This window comes from Maylandia zebra, linkage group LG16, assembly GCF_041146795.1.
Source record: "Maylandia zebra isolate NMK-2024a linkage group LG16, Mzebra_GT3a, whole genome shotgun sequence".
Taxonomy (NCBI): Eukaryota; Metazoa; Chordata; class Actinopteri; order Cichliformes; family Cichlidae; genus Maylandia; species Maylandia zebra.
Window position 1 is genome coordinate 30,129,939 of NC_135182.1, and position 21,776 is coordinate 30,151,714.

The 21,776-nt window shown below is 45.2% G+C and overlaps 8 protein-coding genes across 12 annotated transcripts in view; all 8 read right to left on the minus strand.

Moving 5' to 3' along the window:
* The window catches only part of LOC101478896 (collagen alpha-3(VI) chain), a 99,357-nt gene that overhangs the window by 33,270 nt on the left and 44,311 nt on the right, over positions 1 to 21,776 (minus strand). The gene's annotated exons all lie outside the window — the stretch shown is intronic.
* LOC143412379 (collagen alpha-3(VI) chain-like) lies at positions 1,633 to 9,925 on the minus strand. The gene is made up of 10 exons (XM_076875291.1): positions 9,303 to 9,925; positions 8,446 to 9,045; positions 7,598 to 8,191; positions 6,776 to 7,375; positions 5,928 to 6,521; positions 5,076 to 5,704; positions 4,225 to 4,857; positions 3,396 to 3,999; positions 2,548 to 3,141; positions 1,633 to 2,324 (listed from the first exon to the last, which is right to left on the minus strand). Exons 1-10 carry the CDS (start codon positions 9,823 to 9,825, stop codon positions 1,684 to 1,686), a joined length of 6,012 nt encoding a protein of 2,003 aa, XP_076731406.1. The 5' UTR covers positions 9,826 to 9,925; the 3' UTR covers positions 1,633 to 1,683.
* Positions 10,024 to 11,595, minus strand: LOC143413068 (collagen alpha-3(VI) chain-like). The gene is made up of 2 exons (XM_076875229.1): positions 10,974 to 11,595; positions 10,024 to 10,719 (listed from the first exon to the last, which is right to left on the minus strand). The coding sequence occupies exons 1-2, from the start codon at positions 11,494 to 11,496 to the stop codon at positions 10,103 to 10,105; spliced, it is 1,140 nt and encodes a 379-aa protein (XP_076731344.1). The 5' UTR covers positions 11,497 to 11,595; the 3' UTR covers positions 10,024 to 10,102.
* On the minus strand, positions 11,735 to 13,305 carry LOC143413062 (collagen alpha-3(VI) chain-like). The gene is made up of 2 exons (XM_076875223.1): positions 12,682 to 13,305; positions 11,735 to 12,423 (listed from the first exon to the last, which is right to left on the minus strand). Exons 1-2 carry the CDS (start codon positions 13,202 to 13,204, stop codon positions 11,783 to 11,785), a joined length of 1,164 nt encoding a protein of 387 aa, XP_076731338.1. The 5' UTR covers positions 13,205 to 13,305; the 3' UTR covers positions 11,735 to 11,782.
* Positions 13,398 to 14,970, minus strand: LOC143413066 (collagen alpha-3(VI) chain-like). The gene is made up of 2 exons (XM_076875227.1): positions 14,349 to 14,970; positions 13,398 to 14,094 (listed from the first exon to the last, which is right to left on the minus strand). The coding sequence occupies exons 1-2, from the start codon at positions 14,869 to 14,871 to the stop codon at positions 13,478 to 13,480; spliced, it is 1,140 nt and encodes a 379-aa protein (XP_076731342.1). The 5' UTR covers positions 14,872 to 14,970; the 3' UTR covers positions 13,398 to 13,477.
* LOC143413067 (collagen alpha-3(VI) chain-like) lies at positions 15,923 to 17,500 on the minus strand. The gene is made up of 2 exons (XM_076875228.1): positions 16,878 to 17,500; positions 15,923 to 16,623 (listed from the first exon to the last, which is right to left on the minus strand). Exons 1-2 carry the CDS (start codon positions 17,398 to 17,400, stop codon positions 16,007 to 16,009), a joined length of 1,140 nt encoding a protein of 379 aa, XP_076731343.1. The 5' UTR covers positions 17,401 to 17,500; the 3' UTR covers positions 15,923 to 16,006.
* On the minus strand, positions 17,594 to 19,921 carry LOC143413084 (collagen alpha-3(VI) chain-like). Its single transcript, XM_076875297.1, has 3 exons — positions 19,399 to 19,921; positions 18,548 to 19,147; positions 17,594 to 18,293 (listed from the first exon to the last, which is right to left on the minus strand). The coding sequence occupies exons 1-3, from the start codon at positions 19,919 to 19,921 to the stop codon at positions 17,677 to 17,679; spliced, it is 1,740 nt and encodes a 579-aa protein (XP_076731412.1). The 3' UTR covers positions 17,594 to 17,676.
* On the minus strand, positions 20,115 to 21,687 carry LOC143413063 (collagen alpha-3(VI) chain-like). The gene is made up of 2 exons (XM_076875224.1): positions 21,066 to 21,687; positions 20,115 to 20,811 (listed from the first exon to the last, which is right to left on the minus strand). Exons 1-2 carry the CDS (start codon positions 21,586 to 21,588, stop codon positions 20,195 to 20,197), a joined length of 1,140 nt encoding a protein of 379 aa, XP_076731339.1. The 5' UTR covers positions 21,589 to 21,687; the 3' UTR covers positions 20,115 to 20,194.

The following is a 21,776-nucleotide window of genomic DNA, read 5'->3' on the forward strand; positions in this document are numbered from 1 at the left end:
TGAAGATGGGTCATGTTCTTACCAGTTACTGTTGGGGTCAAAGGTGTGACCCTCATTGGCACTGTGCTCATTACAGAAGAGAGCTGTTCTTGAACATTGGGAAGGTCAGTGAACTCAGACACAGATACAGCATGACTGGGCTCGCCAGTTATGGTCTGAAGTTCTCTGGGGTCAGAGCCTCGGGTTCCAATTGCAATGGTCAAGACACCCAGCTGTTTGAGAGCAGAGGCTGGTTCATCAATACTGTCAAATGATCTTCCACCAGTGATCAATATTAGGACCTGCGGAACTCCTGATGGCCGCCTGCTTCCGGCAGAGGCCGTGAAGACGTTATCCCTCAAGTACCGGAGAGCTGCTCCAGTGTTGAGGGGTCGTCCGCCTTTGTGCCTCAAACCTCTGACACTGTCAAGGACCTCTCTTTTTGTGGTGTACGTGTTCAGATAGAACTGGACGGCTGGATCGCTGCTGTACTGAACAACCGACACACGGTCTTTGCCATCATCCACACTGAGTGTGTCTACTTGTTTTTGGACAAAGTCTCTCATAGCTGGGAATCCACTTCTAGTAGCATCAGATCCATCCAGCAAAAACACCACATCCCTTCCTGCTGGCTGTCTGACCACTAAGAGACATGAGATTTACCATATGTTTAACTTGGTCAATCAAATATTTTGCAGCTAAAAAGCACCATGGTAAAAGTGAACTCTTTCTTTACAACCACAACTATTTTATAAAAAAAACAAAAACGAAAACAGAACAAAAAAAAAAGGAAAAACAATCCACTGGCTGATTAAACACAGCAAAACCAAATGATTTCTTTTCACACTGTTTCCTACAATGATACTGGACTTTGAAGATGGGTCATGTTCTTACCAGTTACTGTTGGGGTCAAAGGTGTGACCCTCATTGGCACTGTGCTCATTACAGAAGAGAGCTGTTCTTGAACATTGGGAAGGTCAGTGAACTCAGACACAGATACAGCATGACTGGGCTCGCCAGTTATGGTCTGAAGTTCTCTGGGGTCAGAGCCTCGGGTTCCAATTGCAATGGTCAAGACACCCAGCTGTTTGAGAGCAGAGGCTGGTTCATCAATACTGTCAAATGATCTTCCACCAGTGATCAATATTAGGACCTGCGGAACTCCTGATGGCCGCCTGCTTCCGGCAGAGGCCGTGAAGACGTTATCCCTCAAGTACCGGAGAGCTGCTCCAGTGTTGAGGGGTCGTCCGCCTTTGTGCCTCAAACCTCTGACACTGTCAAGGACCTCTCTTTTTGTGGTGTACGTGTTCAGATAGAACTGGACGGCTGGATCGCTGCTGTACTGAACAACCGACACACGGTCTTTGCCATCATCCACACTGAGTGTGTCTACTTGTTTTTGGACAAAGTCTCTCATAGCTGGGAATCCACTTCTAGTAGCATCAGATCCATCCAGCAAAAACACCACATCCCTTCCTGCTGGCTGTCTGACCACTAAGAGACATGAGATTTACCATATGTTTAACTTGGTCAATCAAATATTTTGCAGCTAAAAAGCACCATGGTAAAAGTGAACTCTTTCTTTACAACCACAACTATTTTATAAAAAAAACAAAAACGAAAACAGAACAAAAAAAAAAGGAAAAACAATCCACTGGCTGATTAAACACAGCAAAACCAAATGATTTCTTTTCACACTGTTTCCTACAATGATACTGGACTTTGAAGATGGGTCATGTTCTTACCAGTTACTGTTGGGGTCAAAGGTGTGACCCTCATTGGCACTGTGCTCATTACAGAAGAGAGCTGTTCTTGAACATTGGGAAGGTCAGTGAACTCAGACACAGATAGAGCATGACTGGGCTCGCCAGTTATGGTCTGAAGTTCTCTGGGGTCAGAGCCTCGGGTTCCAATTGCAATGGTCAAGACACCCAGCTGTTTGAGAGCAGAGGCTGGTTCATCAATACTGTCAAATGATCTTCCACCAGTGATCAATATTAGGACCTGCGGAACTCCTGAGGGCCGCCTGCTTCCGGCAGAGGCCGTGAAGACGTTATCCCTCAAGTACCGGAGAGCTGCTCCAGTGTTGAGGGCTCGTCCGCCTTTGTGCCTCAAACCTCTGACACTGTCAAGGACCTCTCTTTTTGTGGTGTACGTGTTCAGATAGAACTGGACGGCTGGATCGCTGCTGTACTGAACAACCGACACACGGTCTTTGCCATCATCCACACTGAGTGTGTCTACTTGTTTTTGGACAAAGTCTCTCATAGCTGGGAATCCACTTCTAGTAGCATCAGATCCATCCAGCAAAAACACCACATCCCTTCTTGCTGGCTGTCTGACCACTAAGAGACATGAGATTTACCATATGTTTAACTTGGTCAATCAAATATTTTGCATCTAAAGAGAAACATCTTGAAATTGAACTCTTTCTTCGCAAGCACAACTATTTAAAAAAAAAAAAAAAGACAATCCACTAGCTAACTGAACACAGCAAATCACATTTGGTTTCTTTTCACACTGTTTCCTACCATGATACTGGAGATTACAAAGGAGTCACGTTCTTACCGGTCACTGTTGGTGTCATGGGCGTGGCCCTCACTATCACTTTGCTCATTACAGAAGAGAGCTGTTCTTGGGCACTGGGAAGGTCAGTGAACTCGGACACTGACAGAGCATAACTGGGCTCATATGATATTTTCTGCAGCTCTCTAGCATCTGAGGTCCTAGTTCCAATGCCAATCACATAAATGCCTTGCTGTTTGAGAGCTGAGGCTGGGCTATCTACATTGTCAAAAGACCTTCCCCCAGTTAGTAAGATCAATATCTGTGGGACACCCTGCAGGCGTCTACTTCCAGAGGAGTTTGTAAAGACGTTGTCTCTGACGTATTGGAGAGCTGCCCCAGTGTTTAGGGGTCTTCCTCCTCTGTGTCTAAGCCCTCTGACCGAGTCCACCACATCCTCCCTTGTGGTATATGTGTTCAGATAGAAATGGACCTCTGGTTCTCTGCTGTACTGGACCACAGAGACATGGTCTTTGTTTTCTCCCACATTGATTTTCTCCACCACTCTCTCTACAAAATCACGCATAGCAGGAAAGCCATTCCTTGTGCCATCAGAACCATCCAGAAGGAATACAATATCTTTTCTGTCACGTGAAGCTGAGAAAAGACAGTAGGACAAAAAAATGAAAACCTTTCACAAAGCTTGTGAGATTATCTTTCACTGGCACACTAATATTTTAACAACACTAGCCTGGCCTACTTCTGTTTTAGAAAGACCACAGCATGCTACCAACTGGTTTGAAATGCACAAAAAACCTATACACACATCACATTCATTTATTTGCTTTTCCTCACTGTAGCTAAAATTAATAACTTTTGGAGCAAGCAACAGGATGTGTCTGACAACGTACCAATTACGGTTGGTAATTCTGGGGTGACTTCAAAAACTGCAGCTTCCACAGAGGACTCAAGTTGCTGTTGCACTTTGGGTAGGTCAGTAAGTTCAGACACAGATAGAGCATAACTGGGCTCGCCAGTTATGGTCTGAAGTTCTCTGGGGTCAGAGCCTCGGGTTCCAATTGCAATGGTCAAGACACCCAGCTGTTTGAGAGCAGAGGCTGGTTCATCAATACTGTCAAATGATCTTCCACCAGTGATCAATATTAGGACCTGCGGAACTCCTGATGGCCGCCTGCTTCCGGCAGAGGCCGTGAAGACGTTATCCCTCAAGTACCGGAGAGCTGCTCCAGTGTTGAGGGGTCGTCCGCCTTTGTGCCTCAAACCTCTGACACTGTCAAGGACCTCTCTTTTTGTGGTGTACGTGTTCAGATAGAACTGGACGGCTGGATCGCTGCTGTACTGAACAACCGACACACGGTCTTTGCCATCATCCACACTGAGTGTGTCTACTTGTTTTTGGACAAAGTCTCTCATAGCTGGGAATCCACTTCTAGTAGCATCAGATCCATCCAGCAAAAACACCACATCCCTTCCTGCTGGCTGTCTGACCACTAAGAGACATGAGATTTACCATATGTTTAACTTGGTCAATCAAATATTTTGCAGCTAAAAAGCACCATGGTAAAAGTGAACTCTTTCTTTACAACCACAACTATTTTATAAAAAAAACAAAAAACAAAAACGAAAACAGAACAAAAAAAAAAGGAAAAACAATCCACTGGCTGATTAAACACAGCAAAACCAAATGATTTCTTTTCACACTGTTTCCTACAATGATACTGGACTTTGAAGATGGGTCATGTTCTTACCAGTTACTGTTGGGGTCAAAGGTGTGACCCTCATTGGCACTGTGCTCATTACAGAAGAGAGCTGTTCTTGAACATTGGGAAGGTCAGTGAACTCAGACACAGATACAGCATGACTGGGCTCGCCAGTTATGGTCTGAAGTTCTCTGGGGTCAGAGCCTCGGGTTCCAATTGCAATGGTCAAGACACCCAGCTGTTTGAGAGCAGAGGCTGGTTCATCAATACTGTCAAATGATCTTCCACCAGTGATCAATATTAGGACCTGCGGAACTCCTGATGGCCGCCTGCTTCCGGCAGAGGCCGTGAAGACGTTATCCCTCAAGTACCGGAGAGCTGCTCCAGTGTTGAGGGGTCGTCCGCCTTTGTGCCTCAAACCTCTGACACTGTCAAGGACCTCTCTTTTTGTGGTGTACGTGTTCAGATAGAACTGGACGGCTGGATCGCTGCTGTACTGAACAACCGACACACGGTCTTTGCCATCATCCACACTGAGTGTGTCTACTTGTTTTTGGACAAAGTCTCTCATAGCTGGGAATCCACTTCTAGTAGCATCAGATCCATCCAGCAAAAACACCACATCCCTTCCTGCTGGCTGTCTGACCACTAAGAGACATGAGATTTACCATATGTTTAACTTGGTCAATCAAATATTTTGCAGCTAAAAAGCACCATGGTAAAAGTGAACTCTTTCTTTACAACCACAACTATTTTATAAAAAAAACAAAAACGAAAACAGAACAAAAAAAAAAGGAAAAACAATCCACTGGCTGATTAAACACAGCAAAACCAAATGATTTCTTTTCACACTGTTTCCTACAATGATACTGGACTTTGAAGATGGGTCATGTTCTTACCAGTTACTGTTGGGGTCAAAGGTGTGACCCTCATTGGCACTGTGCTCATTACAGAAGAGAGCTGTTCTTGAACATTGGGAAGGTCAGTGAACTCAGACACAGATAGAGCATGACTGGGCTCGCCAGTTATGGTCTGAAGTTCTCTGGGGTCAGAGCCTCGGGTTCCAATTGCAATGGTCAAGACACCCAGCTGTTTGAGAGCAGAGGCTGGTTCATCAATACTGTCAAATGATCTTCCACCAGTGATCAATATTAGGACCTGCGGAACTCCTGAGGGCCGCCTGCTTCCGGCAGAGGCCGTGAAGACGTTATCCCTCAAGTACCGGAGAGCTGCTCCAGTGTTGAGGGCTCGTCCGCCTTTGTGCCTCAAACCTCTGACACTGTCAAGGACCTCTCTTTTTGTGGTGTACGTGTTCAGATAGAACTGGACGGCTGGATCGCTGCTGTACTGAACAACCGACACACGGTCTTTGCCATCATCCACACTGAGTGTGTCTACTTGTTTTTGGACAAAGTCTCTCATAGCTGGGAATCCACTTCTAGTAGCATCAGATCCATCCAGCAAAAACACCACATCCCTTCTTGCTGGCTGTCTGACCACTAAGAGACATGAGATTTACCATATGTTTAACTTGGTCAATCAAATATTTTGCATCTAAAGAGAAACATCTTGAAATTGAACTCTTTCTTCGCAAGCACAACTATTTAAAAAAAAAAAAAAAGACAATCCACTAGCTAACTGAACACAGCAAATCACATTTGGTTTCTTTTCACACTGTTTCCTACCATGATACTGGAGATTACAAAGGAGTCACGTTCTTACCGGTCACTGTTGGTGTCATGGGCGTGGCCCTCACTATCACTTTGCTCATTACAGAAGAGAGCTGTTCTTGGACACTGGGAAGGTCAGTGAACTCGGACACTGACAGAGCATAACTGGGCTCATATGATATTTTCTGCAGCTCTCTAGCATCTGAGGTCCTAGTTCCAATGCCAATCACATAAATGCCCTGCTGTTTGAGAGCTGAGGCTGGGCTATCTACATTGTCAAAAGACCTTCCCCCAGTTAGTAAGATCAATATCTGTGGGACACCCTGCAGGCGTCTACTTCCAGAGGAGTTTGTAAAGACGTTGTCTCTGACGTATTGGAGAGCTGCCCCAGTGTTTAGGGGTCTTCCTCCTCTGTGTCTAAGCCCTCTGACCGAGTCCACCACATCCTCCCTTGTGGTATATGTGTTCAGATAGAAATGGACCTCTGGTTCTCTGCTGTACTGGACCACAGAGACATGGTCTTTGTTTTCTCCCACATTGATTTTCTCCACCACTCTCTCTACAAAATCACGCATGGCAGGAAAGCCATTCCTTGTGCCATCAGAACCATCCAGAAGGAATACAATATCTTTTCTGTCACGTGAAGCTGAGAAAAGACAGTAGGACAAAAAAATGAAAACCTTTCACAAAGCTTGTGAGATTATCTTTCACTGGCACACTAATATTTTAACAACACTAGCCTGGCCTACTTCTGTTTTAGAAAGACCACAGCATGCTACCAACTGGTTTGAAATGCACAAAAAACCTATACACACATCACATTCATTTATTTGCTTTTCCTCACTGTAGCTAAAATTAATAACTTTTGGAGCAAGCAACAGGATGTGTCTGACAACGTACCAATTACGGTTGGTAATTCTGGGGTGACTTCAAAAACTGCAGCTTCCACAGAGGACTCAAGTTGCTGTTGCACTTTGGGTAGGTCAGTAAGTTCAGACACAGATAGAGCATAACTGGGCTCGCCAGTTATGGTCTGAAGTTCTCTGGGGTCAGAGCCTCGGGTTCCAATTGCAATGGTCAAGACACCCAGCTGTTTGAGAGCAGAGGCTGGTTCATCAATACTGTCAAATGATCTTCCACCAGTGATCAATATTAGGACCTGCGGAACTCCTGAGGGCCGCCTGCTTCCGGCAGAGGCCGTGAAGACGTTATCCCTCAAGTACCGGAGAGCTGCTCCAGTGTTGAGGGGTCGTCCGCCTTTGTGCCTCAAACCTCTGACACTGTCAAGGACCTCTCTTTTTGTGGTGTACGTGTTCAGATAGAACTGGACGGCTGGATCGCTGCTGTACTGAACAACCGACACACGGTCTTTGCCATCATCCACACTGAGTGTGTCTACTTGTTTTTGGACAAAGTCTCTCATAGCTGGGAATCCACTTCTAGTAGCATCAGATCCATCCAGCAAAAACACCACATCCCTTCCTGCTGGCTGTCCGACCACTAAGAGACATGAGATTTACCATATGTTTAACTTGGTCAATCAAATATTTTGCAGCTAAAGAGAAACATCTTGAAATTGAACTCTTTCTTCGCAAGCACAACTATTTAAAAAAAAAAAAAAGACAATCCACTAGCTAACTGAACACAGCAAATCACATTTGGTTTCTTTTCACACTGTTTCCTACCATGATACTGGAGATTACAAAGGAGTCACGTTCTTACCGGTCACTGTTGGTGTCATGGGCGTGGCCCTCACTATCACTTTGCTCATTACAGAAGAGAGCTGTTCTTGGACACTGGGAAGGTCAGTGAACTCGGACACTGACAGAGCATAACTGGGCTCATATGATATTTTCTGCAGCTCTCTAGCATCTGAGGTCCTAGTTCCAATGCCAATCACATAAATGCCCTGCTGTTTGAGAGCTGAGGCTGGGCTATCTACATTGTCAAAAGACCTTCCCCCAGTTAGTAAGATCAATATCTGTGGGACACCCTGCAGGCGTCTACTTCCAGAGGAGTTTGTAAAGACGTTGTCTCTGACGTATTGGAGAGCTGCCCCAGTGTTTAGGGGTCTTCCTCCTCTGTGTCTAAGCCCTCTGACCGAGTCCACCACATCCTCCCTTGTGGTATATGTGTTCAGATAGAAATGGACCTCTGGTTCTCTGCTGTACTGGACCACAGAGACATGGTCTTTGTTTTCTCCCACATTGATTTTCTCCACCACTCTCTCTACAAAATCACGCATGGCAGGAAAGCCATTCCTTGTGCCATCAGAACCATCCAGAAGGAATACAATATCTTTTCTGTCACGTGAAGCTGAGAAAAGACAGTAGGACAAAAAAATGAAAACCTTTCACAAAGCTTGTGAGATTATCTTTCACTGGCACACTAATATTTTAACAACACTAGCCTGGCCTACTTCTGTTTTAGAAAGACCACAGCATGCTACCAACTGGTTTGAAATGCACAAAAAACCTATACACACATCACATTCATTTATTTGCTTTTCCTCACTGTAGCTAAAATTAATAACTTTTGGAGCAAGCAACAGGATGTGTCTGACAACGTACCAATTACGGTTGGTAATTCTGGGGTGACTTCAAAAACTGCAGCTTCCACAGAGGACTCAAGTTGCTGTTGCACTTTGGGTAGGTCAGTAAGTTCAGACACAGATAGAGCATAACTGGGCTCGCCAGTTATGGTCTGAAGTTCTCTGGGGTCAGAGCCTCGGGTTCCAATTGCAATGGTCAAGACACCCAGCTGTTTGAGAGCAGAGGCTGGTTCATCAATACTGTCAAATGATCTTCCACCAGTGATCAATATTAGGACCTGCGGAACTCCTGATGGCCGCCTGCTTCCGGCAGAGGCCGTGAAGACGTTATCCCTCAAGTACCGGAGAGCTGCTCCAGTGTTGAGGGGTCGTCCGCCTTTGTGCCTCAAACCTCTGACACTGTCAAGGACCTCTCTTTTTGTGGTGTACGTGTTCAGATAGAACTGGACGGCTGGATCGCTGCTGTACTGAACAACCGACACACGGTCTTTGCCATCATCCACACTGAGTGTGTCTACTTGTTTTTGGACAAAGTCTCTCATAGCTGGGAATCCACTTCTAGTAGCATCAGATCCATCCAGCAAAAACACCACATCCCTTCCTGCTGGTTGTCTGACCACTAAGAGACATGAGATTTACCATATGTTTAACTTGGTCAATCAAATATTTTGCAGCTAAAAAGCACCATGGTAAAAGTGAACTCTTTCTTTACAACCACAACTATTTTATAAAAAAAACAAAAAACAAAAACGAAAACAGAACAAAAAAAAAGGAAAAACAATCCACTGGCTGATTAAACACAGCAAAACCAAATGATTTCTTTTCACACTGTTTCCTACAATGATACTGGACTTTGAAGATGGGTCATGTTCTTACCAGTCACTGTTGGGGTCAAAGGTGTGACCCTCATTGGCACTGTGCTCATTACAGAAGAGAGCTGTTCTTGAACATTGGGAAGGTCAGTGAACTCAGACACAGATACAGCATGACTGGGCTCGCCAGTTATGGTCTGAAGTTCTCTGGGGTCAGAGCCTCGGGTTCCAATTGCAATGGTCAAGACACCCAGCTGTTTGAGAGCAGAGGCTGGTTCATCAATACTGTCAAATGATCTTCCACCAGTGATCAATATTAGGACCTGCGGAACTCCTGATGGCCGCCTGCTTCCGGCAGAGGCCGTGAAGACGTTATCCCTCAAGTACCGGAGAGCTGCTCCAGTGTTGAGGGGTCGTCCGCCTTTGTGCCTCAAACCTCTGACACTGTCAAGGACCTCTCTTTTTGTGGTGTACGTGTTCAGATAGAACTGGACGGCTGGATCGCTGCTGTACTGAACAACCGACACACGGTCTTTGCCATCATCCACACTGAGTGTGTCTACTTGTTTTTGGACAAAGTCTCTCATAGCTGGGAATCCACTTCTAGTAGCATCAGATCCATCCAGCAAAAACACCACATCCCTTCCTGCTGGCTGTCTGACCACTAAGAGACATGAGATTTACCATATGTTTAACTTGGTCAATCAAATATTTTGCAGCTAAAGAGAAACATCTTGAAATTGAACTCTTTCTTCGCAAGCACAACTATTTAAAAAAAAAAAAAAAGACAATCCACTAGCTAACTGAACACAGCAAATCACATTTGGTTTCTTTTCACACTGTTTCCTACCATGATACTGGAGATTACAAAAGAGTCACGTTCTTACCGGTCACTGTTGGTGTCATGGGCGTGGCCCTCACTATCACTTTGCTCATTACAGAAGAGAGCTGTTCTTGGACACTGGGAAGGTCAGTGAACTCGGACACTGACAGAGCATAACTGGGCTCATATGATATTTTCTGCAGCTCTCTAGCATCTGAGGTCCTAGTTCCAATGCCAATCACATAAATGCCCTGCTGTTTGAGAGCTGAGGCTGGGCTATCTACATTGTCAAAAGACCTTCCCCCAGTTAGTAAGATCAATATCTGTGGGACACCCTGCAGGCGTCTACTTCCAGAGGAGTTTGTAAAGACGTTGTCTCTGACGTATTGGAGAGCTGCCCCAGTGTTTAGGGGTCTTCCTCCTCTGTGTCTAAGCCCTCTGACCGAGTCCACCACATCCTCCCTTGTGGTATATGTGTTCAGATAGAAATGGACCTCTGGTTCTCTGCTGTACTGGACCACAGAGACATGGTCTTTGTTTTCTCCCACATTGATTTTCTCCACCACTCTCTCTACAAAATCACGCATGGCAGGAAAGCCATTCCTTGTGCCATCAGAACCATCCAGAAGGAATACAATATCTTTTCTGTCACGTGAAGCTGAGAAAAGACAGTAGGACAAAAAAATGAAAACCTTTCACAAAGCTTGTGAGATTATCTTTCACTGGCACACTAATATTTTAACAACACTAGCCTGGCCTACTTCTGTTTTAGAAAGACCACAGCATGCTACCAACTGGTTTGAAATGCACAAAAAACCTATACACACATCACATTCATTTATTTGCTTTTCCTCACTGTAGCTAAAATTAATAACTTTTGGAGCAAGCAACAGGATGTGTCTGACAACGTACCAATTACGGTTGGTAATTCTGGGGTGACTTCAAAAACTGCAGCTTCCACAGAGGACTCAAGTTGCTGTTGCACTTTGGGTAGGTCAGTAAGTTCAGACACAGATAGAGCATAACTGGGCTCGCCAGTTATGGTCTGAAGTTCTCTGGGGTCAGAGCCTCGGGTTCCAATTGCAATGGTCAAGACACCCAGCTGTTTGAGAGCAGAGGCTGGTTCATCAATACTGTCAAATGATCTTCCACCAGTGATCAATATTAGGACCTGCGGAACTCCTGATGGCCGCCTGCTTCCGGCAGAGGCCGTGAAGACGTTATCCCTCAAGTACCGGAGAGCTGCTCCAGTGTTGAGGGGTCGTCCGCCTTTGTGCCTCAAACCTCTGACACTGTCAAGGACCTCTCTTTTTGTGGTGTACGTGTTCAGATAGAACTGGACGGCTGGATCGCTGCTGTACTGAACAACCGACACACGGTCTTTGCCATCATCCACACTGAGTGTGTCTACTTGTTTTTGGACAAAGTCTCTCATAGCTGGGAATCCACTTCTAGTAGCATCAGATCCATCCAGCAAAAACACCACATCCCTTCCTGCTGGCTGTCTGACCACTAAGAGACATGAGATTTACCATATGTTTAACTTGGTCAATCAAATATTTTGCAGCTAAAAAGCACCATGGTAAAAGTGAACTCTTTCTTTACAACCACAACTATTTTATAAAAAAAACAAAAACGAAAACAGAACAAAAAAAAAGGAAAAACAATCCACTGGCTGATTAAACACAGCAAAACCAAATGATTTCTTTTCACACTGTTTCCTACAATGATACTGGACTTTGAAGATGGGTCATGTTCTTACCAGTTACTGTTGGGGTCAAAGGTGTGACCCTCATTGGCACTGTGCTCATTACAGAAGAGAGCTGTTCTTGAACATTGGGAAGGTCAGTGAACTCAGACACAGATACAGCATGACTGGGCTCGCCAGTTATGGTCTGAAGTTCTCTGGGGTCAGAGCCTCGGGTTCCAATTGCAATGGTCAAGACACCCAGCTGTTTGAGAGCAGAGGCTGGTTCATCAATACTGTCAAATGATCTTCCACCAGTGATCAATATTAGGACCTGCGGAACTCCTGATGGCCGCCTGCTTCCGGCAGAGGCCGTGAAGACGTTATCCCTCAAGTACCGGAGAGCTGCTCCAGTGTTGAGGGGTCGTCCGCCTTTGTGCCTCAAACCTCTGACACTGTCAAGGACCTCTCTTTTTGTGGTGTACGTGTTCAGATAGAACTGGACGGCTGGATCGCTGCTGTACTGAACAACCGACACACGGTCTTTGCCATCATCCACACTGAGTGTGTCTACTTGTTTTTGGACAAAGTCTCTCATAGCTGGGAATCCACTTCTAGTAGCATCAGATCCATCCAGCAAAAACACCACATCCCTTCCTGCTGGTTGTCTGACCACTAAGAGACATGAGATTTACCATATGTTTAACTTGGTCAATCAAATATTTTGCAGCTAAAAAGCACCATGGTAAAAGTGAACTCTTTCTTTACAACCACAACTATTTTATAAAAAAAACAAAAAACAAAAACGAAAACAGAACAAAAAAAAAAGGAAAAACAATCCACTGGCTGATTAAACACAGCAAAACCAAATGATTTCTTTTCACACTGTTTCCTACAATGATACTGGACTTTGAAGATGGGTCATGTTCTTACCAGTCACTGTTGGGGTCAAAGGTGTGACCCTCATTGGCACTGTGCTCATTACAGAAGAGAGCTGTTCTTGAACATTGGGAAGGTCAGTGAACTCAGACACAGATACAGCATGACTGGGCTCGCCAGTTATGGTCTGAAGTTCTCTGGGGTCAGAGCCTCGGGTTCCAATTGCAATGGTCAAGACACCCAGCTGTTTGAGAGCAGAGGCTGGTTCATCAATACTGTCAAATGATCTTCCACCAGTGATCAATATTAGGACCTGCGGAACTCCTGATGGCCGCCTGCTTCCGGCAGAGGCCGTGAAGACGTTATCCCTCAAGTACCGGAGAGCTGCTCCAGTGTTGAGGGGTCGTCCGCCTTTGTGCCTCAAACCTCTGACACTGTCAAGGACCTCTCTTTTTGTGGTGTACGTGTTCAGATAGAACTGGACGGCTGGATCGCTGCTGTACTGAACAACCGACACACGGTCTTTGCCATCATCCACACTGAGTGTGTCTACTTGTTTTTGGACAAAGTCTCTCATAGCTGGGAATCCACTTCTAGTAGCATCAGATCCATCCAGCAAAAACACCACATCCCTTCCTGCTGGCTGTCTGACCACTAAGAGACATGAGATTTACCATATGTTTAACTTGGTCAATCAAATATTTTGCATCTAAAGAGAAACATCTTGAAATTGAACTCTTTCTTCGCAAGCACAACTATTTAAAAAAAAAAAGACAATCCACTAGCTAACTGAACACAGCAAATCACATTTGGTTTCTTTTCACACTGTTTCCTACCATGATACTGGAGATTACAAAGGAGTCACGTTCTTACCGGTCACTGTTGGTGTCATGGGCGTGGCCCTCACTATCACTTTGCTCATTACAGAAGAGAGCTGTTCTTGGACACTGGGAAGGTCAGTGAACTCGGACACTGACAGAGCATAACTGGGCTCATATGATATTTTCTGCAGCTCTCTAGCATCTGAGGTCCTAGTTCCAATGCCAATCACATAAATGCCCTGCTGTTTGAGAGCTGAGGCTGGGCTATCTACATTGTCAAAAGACCTTCCCCCAGTTAGTAAGATCAATATCTGTGGGACACCCTGCAGGCGTCTACTTCCAGAGGAGTTTGTAAAGACGTTGTCTCTGACGTATTGGAGAGCTGCCCCAGTGTTTAGGGGTCTTCCTCCTCTGTGTCTAAGCCCTCTGACCGAGTCCACCACATCCTCCCTTGTGGTATATGTGTTCAGATAGAAATGGACCTCTGGTTCTCTGCTGTACTGGACCACAGAGACATGGTCTTTGTTTTCTCCCACATTGATTTTCTCCACCACTCTCTCTACAAAATCACGCATGGCAGGAAAGCCATTCCTTGTGCCATCAGAACCATCCAGAAGGAATACAATATCTTTTCTGTCACGTGAAGCTGAGAAAAGACAGTAGGACAAAAAAATGAAAACCTTTCACAAAGCTTGTGAGATTATCTTTCACTGGCACACTAATATTTTAACAACACTAGCCTGGCCTACTTCTGTTTTAGAAAGACCACAGCATGCTACCAACTGGTTTGAAATGCACAAAAAACCTATACACACATCACATTCATTTATTTGCTTTTCCTCACTGTAGCTAAAATTAATAACTTTTGGAGCAAGCAACAGGATGTGTCTGACAACGTACCAATTACGGTTGGTAATTCTGGGGTGACTTCAAAAACTGCAGCTTCCACAGAGGACTCAAGTTGCTGTTGCACTTTGGGTAGGTCAGTAAGTTCAGACACAGATAGAGCATAACTGGGCTCGCCAGTTATGGTCTGAAGTTCTCTGGGGTCAGAGCCTCGGGTTCCAATTGCAATGGTCAAGACACCCAGCTGTTTGAGAGCAGAGGCTGGTTCATCAATACTGTCAAATGATCTTCCACCAGTGATCAATATTAGGACCTGCGGAACTCCTGAGGGCCGCCTGCTTCCGGCAGAGGCCGTGAAGACGTTATCCCTCAAGTACCGGAGAGCTGCTCCAGTGTTGAGGGGTCGTCCGCCTTTGTGCCTCAAACCTCTGACACTGTCAAGGACCTCTCTTTTTGTGGTGTACGTGTTCAGATAGAACTGGACGGCTGGATCGCTGCTGTACTGAACAACCGACACACGGTCTTTGCCATCATCCACACTGAGTGTGTCTACTTGTTTTTGGACAAAGTCTCTCATAGCTGGGAATCCACTTCTAGTAGCATCAGATCCATCCAGCAAAAACACCACATCCCTTCCTGCTGGCTGTCTGACCACTAAGAGACATGAGATTTACCATATGTTTAACTTGGTCAATCAAATATTTTGCAGCTAAAAAGCACCATGGTAAAAGTGAACTCTTTCTTTACAACCACAACTATTTTATAAAAAAAACAAAAAACAAAAACGAAAACAGAACAAAAAAAAAAGGAAAAACAATCCACTGGCTGATTAAACACAGCAAAACCAAATGATTTCTTTTCACACTGTTTCCTACAATGATACTGGACTTTGAAGATGGGTCATGTTCTTACCAGTCACTGTTGGGGTCAAAGGTGTGACCCTCATTGGCACTGTGCTCATTACAGAAGAGAGCTGTTCTTGAACATTGGGAAGGTCAGTGAACTCAGACACAGATACAGCATGACTGGGCTCGCCAGTTATGGTCTGAAGTTCTCTGGGGTCAGAGCCTCGGGTTCCAATTGCAATGGTCAAGACACCCAGCTGTTTGAGAGCAGAGGCTGGTTCATCAATACTGTCAAATGATCTTCCACCAGTGATCAATATTAGGACCTGCGGAACTCCTGATGGCCGCCTGCTTCCGGCAGAGGCCGTGAAGACGTTATCCCTCAAGTACCGGAGAGCTGCTCCAGTGTTGAGGGGTCGTCCGCCTTTGTGCCTCAAACCTCTGACACTGTCAAGGACCTCTCTTTTTGTGGTGTACGTGTTCAGATAGAACTGGACGGCTGGATCGCTGCTGTACTGAACAACCGACACACGGTCTTTGCCATCATCCACACTGAGTGTGTCTACTTGTTTTTGGACAAAGTCTCTCATAGCTGGGAATCCACTTCTAGTAGCATCAGATCCATCCAGCAAAAACACCACATCCCTTCCTGCTGGCTGTCTGACCACTAAGAGACATGAGATTTACCATATGTTTAACTTGGTCAATCAAATATTTTGCAGCTAAAGAGAAACATCTTGAAATTGAACTCTTTCTTCGCAAGCACAACTATTTAAAAAAAAAAAAAAAGACAATCCACTAGCTAACTGAACACAGCAAATCACATTTGGTTTCTTTTCACACTGTTTCCTACCATGATACTGGAGATTACAAAAGAGTCACGTTCTTACCGGTCACTGTTGGTGTCATGGGCGTGGCCCTCACTATCACTTTGCTCATTACAGAAGAGAGCTGTTCTTGGACACTGGGAAGGTCAGTGAACTCGGACACTGACAGAGCATAACTGGGCTCATATGATATTTTCTGCAGCTCTCTAGCATCTGAGGTCCTAGTTCCAATGCCAATCACATAAATGCCCTGCTGTTTGAGAGCTGAGGCTGGGCTATCTACATTGTCAAAAGACCTTCCCCCAGTTAGTAAGATCAATATCTGTGGGACACCCTGCAGGCGTCTACTTCCAGAGGAGTTTGTAAAGACGTTGTCTCTGACATATTGGAGAGCTGCCCCAGTGTTTAGGGGTCTTCCTCCTCTGTGTCTAAGCCCTCTGACCGAGTCCACCACATCCTCCCTTGTGGTATATGTGTTCAGATAGAAATGGACCTCTGGTTCTCTGCTGTACTGGACCACAGAGACATGGTCTTTGTTTTCTCCCACATTGATTTTCTCCACCACTCTCTCTACAAAATCACGCATGGCAGGAAAGCCATTCCTTGTGCCATCAGAACCATCCAGAAGGAATACAATATCTTTTCTGTCACGTGAAGCTGAGAAAAGACAGTAGGACAAAAAAATGAAAACCTTTCACAAAGCTTGTGAGATTATCTTTCACTGGCACACTAATATTTTAACAACACTAGCCTGGCCTACTTCTGTTTTAGAAAGACCACAGCATGCTACCAACTGGTTTGAAATGCACAAAAAACCTATACACACATCAAATTCATTTATTTGCTTTTCCTCACTGTAGCTAAAATTAATAACTTTTGGAGCAAGCAACAGGATGTGTCTGACAACGTACCAATTACGGTTGGTAATTCTGGGGTGACTTCAAAAACTGCAGCTTCCACAGAGGACTCAAGTTGCTGTTGCACTTTGGGTAGGTCAGTAAGTTCAGACACAGATAGAGCATAACTGGGCTCGCCAGTTATGGTCTGAAGTTCTCTGGGGTCAGAGCCTCGGGTTCCAATTGCAATGGTCAAGACACCCAGCTGTTTGAGAGCAGAGGCTGGTTCATCAATACTGTCAAATGATCTTCCACCAGTGATCAATATTAGGACCTGCGGAACTCCTGATGGCCGCCTGCTTCCGGCAGAGGCCGTGAAGACGTTATCCCTCAAGTACCGGAGAGCTGCTCCAGTGTTGAGGGGTCGTCCGCCTTTGTGCCTCAAACCTCTGACACTGTCAAGGACCTCTCTTTTTGTGGTGTACGTGTTCAGATAGAACTGGACGGCTGGATCGCTGCTGTACTGAACAACCGACACACGGTCTTTGCCATCATCCACACTGAGTGTGTCTACTTGTTTTTGGACAAAGTCTCTCATAGCTGGGAATCCACTTCTAGTAGCATCAGATCCATCCAGCAAAAACACCACATCCCTTCCTGCTGGCTGTCTGACCACTAAGAGACATGAGATTTACCATATGTTTAACTTGGTCAATCAAATATTTTGCAGCTAAAGAGAAACATCTTGAAATTGAACTCTTTCTTCGCAAGCACAACTATTTAAAAAAAAAAAAAAGACAATCCACTAGCTAACTGAACACAGCAAATCACATTTGGTTTCTTTTCACACTGTTTCCTACCATGATACTGGAGATTACAAAAGAGTCACGTTCTTACCGGTCACTGTTGGTGTCATGGGCGTGGCCCTCACTATCACTTTGCTCATTACAGAAGAGAGCTGTTCTTGGACACTGGGAAGGTCAGTGAACTCGGACACTGACAGAGCATAACTGGGCTCATATGATATTTTCTGCAGCTCTCTAGCATCTGAGGTCCTAGTTCCAATGCCAATCACATAAATGCCCTGCTGTTTGAGAGCTGAGGCTGGGCTATCTACATTGTCAAAAGACCTTCCCCCAGTTAGTAAGATCAATATCTGTGGGACACCCTGCAGGCGTCTACTTCCAGAGGAGTTTGTAAAGACGTTGTCTCTGACGTATTGGAGAGCTGCCCCAGTGTTTAGGGGTCTTCCTCCTCTGTGTCTAAGCCCTCTGACCGAGTCCACCACATCCTCCCTTGTGGTATATGTGTTCAGATAGAAATGGACCTCTGGTTCTCTGCTGTACTGGACCACAGAGACATGGTCTTTGTTTTCTCCCACATTGATTTTCTCCACCACTCTCTCTACAAAATCACGCATGGCAGGAAAGCCATTCCTTGTGCCATCAGAACCATCCAGAAGGAATACAATATCTTTTCTGTCACGTGAAGCTGAGAAAAGACAGTAGGACAAAAAAATGAAAACCTTTCACAAAGCTTGTGAGATTATCTTTCACTGGCACACTAATATTTTAACAACACTAGCCTGGCCTACTTCTGTTTTAGAAAGACCACAGCATGCTACCAACTGGTTTGAAATGCACAAAAAACCTATACACACATCACATTCATTTATTTGCTTTTCCTCACTGTAGCTAAAATTAATAACTTTTGGAGCAAGCAACAGGATGTGTCTGACAACGTACCAATTACGGTTGGTAATTCTGGGGTGACTTCAAAAACTGCAGCTTCCACAGAGGACTCAAGTTGCTGTTGCACTTTGGGTAGGTCAGTAAGTTCAGACACAGATAGAGCATAACTGGGCTCGCCAGTTATGGTCTGAAGTTCTCTGGGGTCAGAGCCTCGGGTTCCAATTGCAATGGTCAAGACACCCAGCTGTTTGAGAGCAGAGGCTGGTTCATCAATACTGTCAAATGATCTTCCACCAGTGATCAATATTAGGACCTGCGGAACTCCTGAGGGCCGCCTGCTTCCGGCAGAGGCCGTGAAGACGTTATCCCTCAAGTACCGGAGAGCTGCTCCAGTGTTGAGGGGTCGTCCGCCTTTGTGCCTCAAACCTCTGACACTGTCAAGGACCTCTCTTTTTGTGGTGTACGTGTTCAGATAGAACTGGACGGCTGGATCGCTGCTGTACTGAACAACCGACACACGGTCTTTGCCATCATCCACACTGAGTGTGTCTACTTGTTTTTGGACAAAGTTTCTCATAGCTGGGAATCCACTTCTAGTAGCATCAGATCCATCCAGCAAAAACACCACATCCCTTCCTGCTGGCTGTCTGACCACTAAGAGACATGAGATTTACCATATGTTTAACTTGGTCAATCAAATATTTTGCAGCTAAAAAGCACCATGGTAAAAGTGAACTCTTTCTTTACAACCACAACTATTTTATAAAAAAAACAAAAACGAAAACAGAACAAAAAAAAAAGGAAAAACAATCCACTGGCTGATTAAACACAGCAAAACCAAATGATTTCTTTTCACACTGTTTCCTACAATGATACTGGACTTTGAAGATGGGTCATGTTCTTACCAGTTACTGTTGGGGTCAAAGGTGTGACCCTCATTGGCACTGTGCTCATTACAGAAGAGAGCTGTTCTTGAACATTGGGTAGGTCAGTGAACTCAGACACAGATACAGCATGACTGGGCTCGCCAGTTATGGTCTGAAGTTCTCTGGGGTCAGAGCCTCGGGTTCCAATTGCAATGGTCAAGACACCCAGCTGTTTGAGAGCAGAGGCTGGTTCATCAATACTGTCAAATGATCTTCCACCAGTGATCAATATTAGGACCTGCGGAACTCCTGATGGCCGCCTGCTTCCGGCAGAGGCCGTGAAGACGTTATCCCTCAAGTACCGGAGAGCTGCTCCAGTGTTGAGGGGTCGTCCGCCTTTGTGCCTCAAACCTCTGACACTGTCAAGGACCTCTCTTTTTGTGGTGTACGTGTTCAGATAGAACTGGACGGCTGGATCGCTGCTGTACTGAACAACCGACACACGGTCTTTGCCATCATCCACACTGAGTGTGTCTACTTGTTTTTGGACAAAGTCTCTCATAGCTGGGAATCCACTTCTAGTAGCATCAGATCCATCCAGCAAAAACACCACATCCCTTCCTGCTGGCTGTCTGACCACTAAGAGACATGAGATTTACCATATGTTTAACTTGGTCAATCAAATATTTTGCATCTAAAGAGAAACATCTTGAAATTGAACTCTTTCTTCGCAAGCACAACTATTTAAAAAAAAAAAGACAATCCACTAGCTAACTGAACACAGCAAATCACATTTGGTTTCTTTTCACACTGTTTCCTACCATGATACTGGAGATTACAAAGGAGTCACGTTCTTACCGGTCACTGTTGGTGTCATGGGCGTGGCCCTCACTATCACTTTGCTCATTACAGAAGAGAGCTGTTCTTGGACACTGGGAAGGTCAGTGAACTCGGACACTGACAGAGCATAACTGGGCTCATATGATATTTTCTGCAGCTCTCTAGCATCTGAGGTCCTAGTTCCAATGCCAATCACATAAATGCCCTGCTGTTTGAGAGCTGAGGCTGGGCTATCTACATTGTCAAAAGACCTTCCCCCAGTTAGTAAGATCAATATCTGTGGGACACCCTGCAGGCGTCTACTTCCAGAGGAGTTTGTAAAGACGTTGTCTCTGACGTATTGGAGAGCTGCCCCAGTGTTTAGGGGTCTTCCTCCTCTGTGTCTAAGCCCTCTGACCGAGTCCACCACATCCTCCCTTGTGGTATATGTGTTCAGATAGAAATGGACCTCTGGTTCTCTGCTGTACTGGACCACAGAGACATGGTCTTTGTTTTCTCCCACATTGATTTTCTCCACCACTCTCTCTACAAAATCACGCATGGCAGGAAAGCCATTCCTTGTGCCATCAGAACCATCCAGAAGGAATACAATATCTTTTCTGTCACGTGAAGCTGAGAAAAGACAGTAGGACAAAAAAATGAAAACCTTTCACAAAGCTTGTGAGATTATCTTTCACTGGCACACTAATATTTTAACAACACTAGCCTGGCCTACTTCTGTTTTAGAAAGACCACAGCATGCTACCAACTGGTTTGAAATGCACAAAAAACCTATACACACATCACATTCATTTATTTGCTTTTCCTCACTGTAGCTAAAATTAATAACTTTTGGAGCAAGCAACAGGATGTGTCTGACAACGTACCAATTACGGTTGGTAATTCTGGGGTGACTTCAAAAACTGCAGCTTCCACAGAGGACTCAAGTTGCTGTTGCACTTTGGGTAGGTCAGTAAGTTCAGACACAGATAGAGCATAACTGGGCTCGCCAGTTATGGTCTGAAGTTCTCTGGGGTCAGAGCCTCGGGTTCCAATTGCAATGGTCAAGACACCCAGCTGTTTGAGAGCAGAGGCTGGTTCATCAATACTGTCAAATGATCTTCCACCAGTGATCAATATTAGGACCTGCGGAACTCCTGATGGCCGCCTGCTTCCGGCAGAGGCCGTGAAGACGTTATCCCTCAAGTACCGGAGAGCTGCTCCAGTGTTGAGGGGTCGTCCGCCTTTGTGCCTCAAACCTCTGACACTGTCAAGGACCTCTCTTTTTGTGGTGTACGTGTTCAGATAGAACTGGACGGCTGGATCGCTGCTGTACTGAACAACCGACACACGGTCTTTGCCATCATCCACACTGAGTGTGTCTACTTGTTTTTGGACAAAGTCTCTCATAGCTGGGAATCCACTTCTAGTAGCATCAGATCCATCCAGCAAAAACACCACATCCCTTCCTGCTGGCTGTCTGACCACTAAGAGACATGAGATTTACCATATGTTTAACTTGGTCAATCAAATATTTTGCAGCTAAAGAGAAACATCTTGAAATTGAACTCTTTCTTCGCAAGCACAACTATTTAAAA

What these genes read in the sequence shown, in the direction of transcription:
- LOC143412379 (XM_076875291.1), bottom strand. Translation starts at nt 9,825, where the DNA reads ATGAGAGACTTTGTCCAAAAACAAGTAGACACACTCAGTGTGGATGAT. An exon ending in CATGACACCAACAGTGACCG is followed by an intron (nt 5,705 to 5,927) that starts GTAAGAACGTGA and finishes CATGTCTCTTAG; the next exon opens with TGGTCAGACAGCCAGCAAGA. An exon ending in TGACCCATCTTCAAAGTCCA is followed by an intron (nt 4,858 to 5,075) that starts GTATCATTGTAG and finishes ATCTCATGTCTC; the next exon opens with TTAGTGGTCAGACAGCCAGC.
- LOC143413068 (XM_076875229.1), bottom strand. Translation starts at nt 11,496, where the DNA reads ATGAGAGACTTTGTCCAAAAACAAGTAGACACACTCAGTGTGGATGAT. An exon ending in AGAATTACCAACCGTAATTG is followed by an intron (nt 10,720 to 10,973) that starts GTACGTTGTCAG and finishes GTCTTTTCTCAG; the next exon opens with CTTCACGTGACAGAAAAGAT.
- LOC143413062 (XM_076875223.1), bottom strand. Translation starts at nt 13,204, where the DNA reads ATGAGAGACTTTGTCCAAAAACAAGTAGACACACTCAGTGTGGATGAT. An exon ending in TTTGACCCCAACAGTGACTG is followed by an intron (nt 12,424 to 12,681) that starts GTAAGAACATGA and finishes CATGTCTCTTAG; the next exon opens with TGGTCAGACAACCAGCAGGA.
- LOC143413066 (XM_076875227.1), bottom strand. Translation starts at nt 14,871, where the DNA reads ATGAGAGACTTTGTCCAAAAACAAGTAGACACACTCAGTGTGGATGAT. An exon ending in AGAATTACCAACCGTAATTG is followed by an intron (nt 14,095 to 14,348) that starts GTACGTTGTCAG and finishes GTCTTTTCTCAG; the next exon opens with CTTCACGTGACAGAAAAGAT.
- LOC143413067 (XM_076875228.1), bottom strand. Translation starts at nt 17,400, where the DNA reads ATGAGAGACTTTGTCCAAAAACAAGTAGACACACTCAGTGTGGATGAT. An exon ending in AGAATTACCAACCGTAATTG is followed by an intron (nt 16,624 to 16,877) that starts GTACGTTGTCAG and finishes GTCTTTTCTCAG; the next exon opens with CTTCACGTGACAGAAAAGAT.
- LOC143413084 (XM_076875297.1), bottom strand. Translation starts at nt 19,921, where the DNA reads ATGAGAGACTTTGTCCAAAAACAAGTAGACACACTCAGTGTGGATGAT. An exon ending in TTTGACCCCAACAGTAACTG is followed by an intron (nt 19,148 to 19,398) that starts GTAAGAACATGA and finishes CATGTCTCTTAG; the next exon opens with TGGTCAGACAGCCAGCAGGA. An exon ending in AGAATTACCAACCGTAATTG is followed by an intron (nt 18,294 to 18,547) that starts GTACGTTGTCAG and finishes GTCTTTTCTCAG; the next exon opens with CTTCACGTGACAGAAAAGAT.
- LOC143413063 (XM_076875224.1), bottom strand. Translation starts at nt 21,588, where the DNA reads ATGAGAGACTTTGTCCAAAAACAAGTAGACACACTCAGTGTGGATGAT. An exon ending in AGAATTACCAACCGTAATTG is followed by an intron (nt 20,812 to 21,065) that starts GTACGTTGTCAG and finishes GTCTTTTCTCAG; the next exon opens with CTTCACGTGACAGAAAAGAT.